Source organism: Antechinus flavipes, chromosome 1, assembly GCF_016432865.1.
Source record: "Antechinus flavipes isolate AdamAnt ecotype Samford, QLD, Australia chromosome 1, AdamAnt_v2, whole genome shotgun sequence".
NCBI classification, from domain to species: Eukaryota; Metazoa; Chordata; class Mammalia; order Dasyuromorphia; family Dasyuridae; genus Antechinus; species Antechinus flavipes.
The window spans coordinates 517000362-517009927 of NC_067398.1; the positions used below are offsets into that span (position 1 = coordinate 517000362).

At 28.9% G+C, this 9566-nt stretch overlaps 1 protein-coding gene across 1 annotated transcript in view; it reads left to right on the plus strand.

Moving 5' to 3' along the window:
* Positions 1-9149, plus strand: part of CDH7 (cadherin 7) — a 209631-nt gene extending 200482 nt beyond the window's left edge. Inside the window, exon 12 of the mRNA XM_051970519.1 lies at positions 8057-9149. Within this exon, the coding sequence (XP_051826479.1) occupies positions 8057-8550 (494 nt within the window). The 3' untranslated portion in view covers positions 8551-9149. The remainder of the gene's footprint in view (positions 1-8056) is intronic.
* The last annotated feature ends 417 nt before the right edge of the window (positions 9150-9566 follow it).

Here is a 9566-nt window from a genome sequence, read left to right on the forward strand (position 1 = left end):
GTGAAAATAATTAAGTGATTATTGGAAATGCTAGCTTGAAGCTTTAGGGACATGTTCTATAAGGTTTTTTTTTTTTTTTTTAAGATTATGCATCATATAAAAAGAAAGCACAAGCAATATGCATATATTTATTTATAAATTATATGCATATATAAACATAATATGTATATTACAAAATGTGTAAGATATCAAAAAGGAAAAAGGATGAAATAAAATAATATTTAGATAAATTTATTGTATTTAATGACATAAACATTTTTGCTACTATTAATAATTTTAGTTAAAGGAAAATGAGTATTGCTTCATTATTTCTAAAAACTTGTTTAACACATTATGATACAACATTTCGAAAGTCTAGTTCTCAGTTGAGTCTAGTTCTATGTTTGCTTAATTTCAATCCTTGGTTTTAATATGTAGATTTAAATGGAGAAACAAGTCTTTGGCTGTATATGCTAAATCCTGATAATCATTTTCTTTTCTTTTTTTTGGCATTTAATTTTTTTCTAAATAATATTTTCCCAATTGCATGTAATGATAATTTTAACTTAGATTTTTTAATAAAAAATTTAGTTCCAAATTTTCTTCCTATCTCCATTCTCTGTCCCTAAGACAATTTGATATAGGTTATATATATATGAATATATATATATGAAAGAATGTGTAAAAATCTATTTCAATATTAGCTATGTTGTGAAATGTTACAGTTTACAAAAGGAAAAATAAACATAAAAACAAAGATTGAATATATTATGCTTTGATCTGCATTCAAACTCCATCAGTCCTTTTTCTAGATATGGATAGCATTTTCCATCATAAATCTTTTGGAATTGTCTTGAATCATATTGCTGAGAATAAAGTCAATTAATGTTGATCACTGCACAAAGTTATTGCTACAATATACAAAATACCCTGGTTTCATTTCACTTTTGCCTGATAGTCATTTTCTACATTCTAGTATCATACAAAGATTTTTGCTTAAATTTAGCTACTATCTTTCTTCTCTGATGATGCCATTCAGTTAGTCTTGTAAGATGTTTCATTTTAAGATGTTTAACCAATGAGTTAAAAGCCATTGAACTCTTTATTTAGAAAATGTTTTCAAAAGGTTTGAATTATGCTTGCAAATTATTGAAGTATAAATATGAATTTTAATAAGTTGTACATTTTCCTCATTTTCAGAAAAAATATTAATTTTTAAATGTCTTGTTAATCATGATGGCTTCATATAATTAGTATCTCAGGCCATACTAGATCTTTGGGGTGAGATTCATAATTAAGGATAATGATTTGAAATATATATTTCAAATATTCATTTTGATGCAGTAATTTCAGTTTTTAGCATCCTTCTTGTCAAATCTGATTAGTAATTTTTTCAACATGTAGTGTGACTGACAAAGAGTTGATAATTGGATTAAAAGACTTGTCAACTATGCCATTTTCTTATTTACCTGTATATAAATTATTTATATTATATTTAACCCATGGATTCTTTATAATAATTTTAAAATTTCTTGTCAATATTGTGAGGGTTTGTTAAAACTAGGTAATATAATTAACAAGTCTATTTAACTGCCTACAAATATAAATTTCAATACATTGAAAATAAACAAAAGTGAAACTGTCATCCTCTTCATTTATTTAACTCTTAATCATTCCTCGGGATATCTTACCTGATTTACATTTTTTAACATGATATACCATCTTTAAAATATTAATAGAGCACTTACTTAAAGTTTCAAGCTATCAACATAATAACTGAGAATGCCAGTTAAAATCTATATATTAACAGTAAAGCTTTAGAAAAAATTTAGATAAAAACAAAAACCCAAAATTCTGATGTATCAAGTTATATACTGTTTTAAGGCTGGAGCTAAGAGATATGTTACTGTGCCAAATTAGAACTGTAAATTAAATATGTATTTGCCAAAATTGTTAATCAAGTCACAGGAATGATGTATATCCATCCTACTTCATGTGCAATTGATTATAATCTGTATAGACAAATCTCAAATATGCCTTTCCCTAACCCCAATTAGTGTTTTCTCTCTACTTGTCACTTTCAATCCATCATCATATTTTATTTTGCATTATACTTATTTGTGTGTATCTCATTTTTTCCCAAAGATGACAACTTCTTGAATAAAGGGATTGTGCCTTATTTGTGCATCTCTCTCAGTACCTACAACAATGCTTAAAACAGAATTTATTTTTAATAAATTTATGAATTTTAATTTTGACATTAAGTGATTTATGCCCCCCAAAGCTAAAAGTTTTATTAATTTATTCATTTTCTGGCATTTATCCAGATTGAATTATTATTTTCAATTAACAATATTATAATTTTCTGTTGAGTTTTTACTATAACCTATATATTGCAAGTTGTATGTATTTTGACTCATGGTGCATATAAATGCAAGAAAAAAATAATTGCCTTAAAATAGGTTTATTCTGCAGGACTTTAGAATGATGGGTAAATTCATAATAATTAAACTGTTTGGCTTCTCTGATTACTAAAAAAAAAAAGACTTATCTTATTAGAATGAATAATTACTTGAAACAACTCTCCTCTTACTGAAAGCATTCTAATTGTTTTTTACTTTTCAAAAATATTTGTTTTGTTGTACATTAAAAAAATAAAACAAAAAACAAATGAACAAAGAAAAACAAACACAACATGGATCCAAAAGGGAACTTGAAAATGATGTAATCAGGCTCAGTTGTGTTCCTTAACTTTAACTTCCTGTTTTTTAAAATCAGTCATGAGGCACTGACCATCCAGTTTATTGAAATATAAAATTCAGTAGTCATTTAATAAAATCATTATCAAGGTTACTTGGCAGAATCTGAGATTAAAAATTCAAAATGTATTGAGTTATACATGTAAGAGACACCATGATGAATGACCATTAAAGATTGTATGTGATAAATAATTAGATCATTGAATGTTCTTTATATAGATTACTTTGAGATTATTCAGTAACATTCTGTGTAATTTATTTTTCATTTAAGATGTCATACTTGTCATAGCTTTTATCATAAATATTAAGCTGTTCACTGTCACTTGTTAATAAATCACACATTTTTGAAAAAGAACATGATTTTTCTAATATTGTTAAGTATTTTCCTTAAATAGAAACATCTGTAAAAATGCATTCTTATTTGTTTAAGGGAAAATATCTGAAAGGTAGAAATATATGAGAAAGGTTCATTTTTGTTTGACCAGACATGTTCATAATTATTTCAGTAGATTAAAAATCAGTGATTTAAACTTGACAGGGAAAAATGATGATTCAACATAACTGAAATTCAAAAAAATCATTTTTTTTTATTTTTGTAAGGGGAAAAATGTGGCTTGACAAATTTTTTTTAAAAGACCTTGGAGTTTTAATTAGGTATAATCTGGATAGGAGTGAGCAGTTTGTTATAATACCTTATAAGGTAATACCTAATCCATATATGTGCATATATTAATAGGGGTAATACTTAGTATACATTTGTGTATGGAAGCTAGCAAGCAGATTTTATATATATATATATATATATATATATATGTCATATTGGAAATCGAATCATTAGAATCATTGTGCTGAGCCTTAGTCAATCTATATTTCTAGTAATTTGTCCATTCCAACCTTTTAAGGACAATTACAAATAAGGGAATATGTAAAGAAGAATGAAAGAATAGCAAGACATTTGGAAAACATGTCACATGTATAACATCTGAAGCATTTTGAAAGTGAAGCCTGAGGAATTAGTGTTAAGAGGAAGGTAAAATCACACATGTCTTGGTATGTTAAAAGCTATGTTAGAGGAGATAAAATTATCTTATACTGGGCCAGAAGGCAAAACTAGGATCAGTAGAAATTTTAGGGAGATAAATTTAATATCAAGTTTGTTTTATTTTAATAATAATTGTATTTGTGTCACCTAGCTGTCCTGTAAAAAAGAGGAGGCAAGTTGTTGTTTACTTGTATCCACCTCTTCATGGACCTATGTATCATATTCTTCATGGGGTTTTCTTGGCAAAGATAATGGGTGGTTTGCTATTTCCTTATCCAGCTGATTTTACAAATGAGGTGACTTACTGAGGGTCACATAGCTATCTGAAGCCAAATCATTATCACTATCAGCTGTTTGAAGCTAGATTTGCACTCATGAAAATGTGAAGATATATATATTTCCAATTGGTCTACATAAAAGTTAAAATGTATTTCTAAGTAGTTAGAAATTAATTTTCTTTTAAACCATTGAAATGTTAAATTGTCTAACTTCTAAAATATTTCCCATATTTCTTATCTTTAAAGCAAGTGTGGGATATTCAGGACAAATCTTCTAAAATATTAATTTTATCTTAAGTTTTCTTGGATCTTTAGGTAGACACATTCATTGATAAGTTTCCTGTTTTTTTACTTGTGAATATTTGAGTTTTAAAGGGTTTTAGTACACTGTAGCATAATAGAACTACATCTCCAATTCAATAAAGAATACAAATGGTAGATTATTATGTGTTAATACATAACCTCTGACATAGAAGAAAACGGAAAGTTCCAAAGCATTCAACTCATTAGGAAACAGAAAATTAAAACATACTAGATTTCTATGATCAAATGTGGAGATTATGTTTATTTTCTTACCCACTCACATCCATTCCCAAGCATCCTTTGTGTCCTTTCCCATTCATTTGTCCAGTCTTGTCTACTGTTTCTCTTTAATTCATGTGATAAGAATTTTTTGAATATTTTTTCTAATGCTATGTAAAGCAATTAATATTTTTTTCATCTAGAGTTCCAACTTTTCTCCCTTCCTCTCTTTACCTTCCCTAAGATAGCAAGCAATTTGATAAAGATCAAAAATATACATCATCCAAAATATTTTTAATTGAATTTGTAAAAAAACATTTAGAAAAAAATTACTGAATACAAAATAAAGTAAAAATAATATGCTTTGATCGGCATTCAAATATCATCAGTTTTTCTCTGGAACATTTTAGCATTTTTTTCATCATGAGACCTTTGGAATTGTCTTGGAATTGCTGGGTATAGCTAAGTCATTCACAGCTGAATATCATAAGATATGTCTATTACTATATACAGTGTGTTTCTATTACTCACTTCACTCTGCTTCAGTTTATATAAGTCTTTCCAGGATTTTCTGAAAGCATTCTGTCCCTCATTTTTTAAACCACAATAGTCTTTCACTGTGTTTATATACCAGAATTTTTTTAGCCAGTCTCCTAATGATCACAAAAAGAGATATTATAAATACTTTGTACAAATAGATTTTTTTTTTTTTTTACTTTCTTTTAAAGTCCCTTTGGAGTATACACCTAGTAATGCTAATTCTGGTTAAAAAGACGTGCACAGATTTGTAGCCCTCTGGACATGGTTCCAAATTGCCCTCCCGATTGTTTGGCTCAATTTACAACTCTAATGATGCATATCCTACATCTTCTCCAACATTTATCATTGTTCTTTTCTGTCATATTAGCTAATCTAATACTTCAGAGCTATTTTAATTTGAATTTCTCTAATCAATAGTAATTTAAAGAATTTTTTCACATGAATATAGAAAACTTTGATTTCTCTGAAAACTGCCTATTTATATCTTTGACCATTTATCATTTGAGGGATTGAATTTTGCCTACAATGCCCAACTTCTAAATCTCATTTCGATTTACCTATTTTTATTTCTATAAACTAACGTCTCCCCCTCACTTTCAATATGTCCTTTAACCACTATTCATGCATACCTATCATATGATAATATAGTTCCTTCCAAATTCTTTTTTTTTCTTGTCTAATTCCTTTTTCCCTTTATTCATAATATCCAGTTGGTTTTTGTCATCTAACTTATATAATATCTTTGCCAGATATCTATCTATCTATATTTATTTATTTATTTATTTTCCTTAATTAAAGTAGAAATCTCACATGAGGTGGAGCATAGAAGAACAAGAACACATAGATTATGGTGTGGTATTTTAAATTCTGGATTTCCAGTGGAGTCAAGTGCCAGTAGTGTTTACAAATGAGAATGTGATTTACTGGGCTTTAGAATTAAAGAACTTAATAGATAGACCCCTAGTTAGAAGGAGAGAAGACACAAAGAAATGGAATCATTAAGGCTTTAGAACTGGATGAGCAAATCCCAGTGGGACAGAAATCTCAGCCAAGGTCTCTCAATGAAATTTTTGGCTAGGAGATTAGTTTACCAACTAATAAAATGGAAAATGCAACATAGGAACTGCTTACTTCTGTGTAACTTCTTCTAGAGTATAAAAATAGTTATATAACCAATCATTTCTTTATAGTGCTTAGACAAGAAAATCAAAAAGGTTAGTTCACTATTTCAATGGCTCTATTATCTTTATCCTGTGTAATTATAGAAGACCTTTTCATAAAGCATTTTTTTCTATATTTTTTCTATAGGGCTTCAAGGATCATCCAACAAACTGAAGGCCTTGCTATAGATATTTTGAAACAAAGAAAAATATTAAAATAATATACAGGGGGGCAGCGAGATGGTACAGTGGATACAGCACCAGCCCTGAAATTAGGAGGGCCTGAGTTCAAATCTGGTCTCAGACACTTAACACTTCCTAGCTGTGTGACCCTGAGAAAGTCACTTAACCCCAGCTGCCTCAGCAAAAAAGACCAAACAAACAAAAAACAAAACAAAACAAAAAATACATATACAGAATGCATTAGAATGGGTTAATTATACATTTGTTAAATTGTATTAAATCTTTTTTTTTCATTTTGTGTGCAATAAAATATCTAAATATCTAACCTCTTAAAAGTAGTACTAGTTTTAGGTTTTCATTCTGCATATTCAACTTTAGATTGTAATTACACATTTAAAACATTGATTTCAAAAGGCAGAAATACTACATAGATAGTTAAATGTGAAACTCCTCATTTTTCAAACTTGGTTTTCTCAAACAGATCTTATATTTGAAATTTGATGCCACAAATTTTAGAAAGATGTAACACTTTCATAATCCATCAGTTTAGATGGATCATTAATCAGTTGCATATTGTATAGTCAATGAAAGAAAATAAATTTGTGTTTCATCATATTTGCCCCTTCCCTCCAAAATGCTTTAAAATACGGTACTTACTTTTACTCCTATGCAAGGCATTCAAAAAGTCAAGAAACAAGCTTTTTACAACTCAAAAAACTTTGTTTTCTGGCCAAGAGATTTATTCTGTTCTTATTAGTGACCTCTCTCTCTCTCTATATATATATATTACATAATAAAACTATTTAAACTGTGATTTAGATCAAGTTGGTATTAACCTTTTTTGTATGCATTTTTTTTGCTCATTGAATTTTAATTTTAATTTCATTGAAGAAAAATTCTAAAGTTAACAAGGTTATAAATTTGTTAAATTTATCATTGGCTGTTCCTGAAAACTCCATAATCTTAGATGCTCTCTTTCTTGCATGTATAAGAATCAAGTATTTTATACATTAAAGTAAAGTACATCCTATTGTATGGATATTTTTAATCTGTGACTGTAGGCCAAATTCTGTACTGTACTTAAAACCTGAGAGCTTCATAGATAAGCAATCGTATTTCATCAAAGAATCTGACTAAATCCTATAATTTAGGCAATTCTCAAACTGCAGTTGTTAAACTATACATAGCACCTTTACAAATGTGATTGTACCACATGAACAAATTAATTAATTAGCTAGCTAATTAATTAATTGATAGTTTAATTTTTTTTTTATTTTGTGGTTGTAAGATTGTTATATTCATTCTGAACAAATCTTAAATTTCTGCTATCAGATACTCTTGGACATAACACTAAAGAGAGAGAAATTAAACTAATACAGGTGTGAGAAAAAAGATTTATTCGTATATTAAAACTTTTTCTTTTAAATCATTTTAGTAATTAAAATAAGAAATTCCATATCATAGATGACACATTCTCTTTAATGTAAAAAATGGAATCTTTATGCACCAGTTTTGTAGAGCTCATATTACTGACAATAAAAAGTATTTTTGGAATATGTTTTAAACTTTTGCTTTTGCTATTCTATGTTCCAGTGTTGGTCCTTATGATTGTCACAATGAGAAGACGGAAAAAAGAACCACTGATTTTTGATGAGGAGAGGGATATTAGAGAAAATATTGTCCGTTATGATGATGAAGGTGGTGGTGAAGAAGACACAGAGGCTTTTGACATGGCTGCTTTGAGGAACCTGAATGTCATCCGAGATACCAAAACTCGAAGGGATGTGACACCAGAGATTCAATTCTTAAGTCGACCAACGTTTAAAAGTATTCCCGATAACGTCATTTTTAGGGAATTTATTTGGGAAAGATTAAAAGAAGCTGATATAGATCCCTGTGCTCCTCCTTATGATTCTCTACAGACATATGCCTTTGAGGGAAATGGTTCAGTAGCTGAGTCACTCAGTTCTTTAGATTCTATCAGCTCAAACTCTGATCAGAATTATGATTATCTTAGTGACTGGGGGCCTCGTTTTAAAAGACTTGCTGATATGTATGGAACTGGCCAGGATGGCTTATATTCATAGCCTTGGGACCTTAATAGAAAATGCACTGAAGACAGACAAAACAAAACAAAACAAAAAAGAGCAAATACAAGCTCCACTTACTGGATTTAAAAAGGTGTAAATATTTCTCCATTTTTAACCATTTAGGTTTTTGCCTTGGTGAAGCATATCTTCATTAGACTTGTTCTAGAGACTTCACTGACAACAGATGCTGAGCATTTGAAGGTATTTTGATAAAATGAGATGCTCAGATGTATTTGAATAGATAGCAACCCTTATATACCTGCAAAGGCAACTAACTTCTCTGAATCAGTAGTGCACTGTGACCTTGATGAGCCAGTGATAATCCTGTAAATGCCTTCCCACTATGACTATGTCTACATGTAAAGTTTATCTCTCCAATATGATGAATGGAAGAAAAAAAATGTGGTGCCAATCTAAGAAGACTTAGTTTTTTATACCAAATCCTTTAGAGTGAACCTGCAGCTTTCTGGCTCATGACATCTAGCAGAATTTTGTTACTTTTGACTAAAAAACCCAAATTACCAGGAATACTTGCAAATGCCTAGTTAGATACACATTTTTTTTTCAGTCTACTCCCACCACTGAATCAAGCAAAACCCTCTAGCATATGTTGATCTAATTTATACTAAATATATATATATATATATATATATACATGTCTATAAAGCATTATCTTATAAAAATAATTTATGAAATTATCAAAATAAGATAAGGGAAAAAATTCTCAAATTTAAAAATCATCCTTAAATGCCAGTGTAGGTATGGGGGGAAAATTGCTGTCTGTTTTTTTCTTATCTCTTCTGATTTGTACAGGAGAATATACTTTTTTTTTTTTTTTTTTTTTTTTTTTTTTTTTTTTTTTTTTGACACATGGTGTTATATTTATTTTGGAGCTCAAACTCCACAAAATTCAGGTCCATTTTACTGCCTCACAGTATTAAACTCATCAGAACATGCTGATTTTTCTCCAGTCTCAGATACATGAAGGAAATGAAGCATAGAAATGGAGAAAT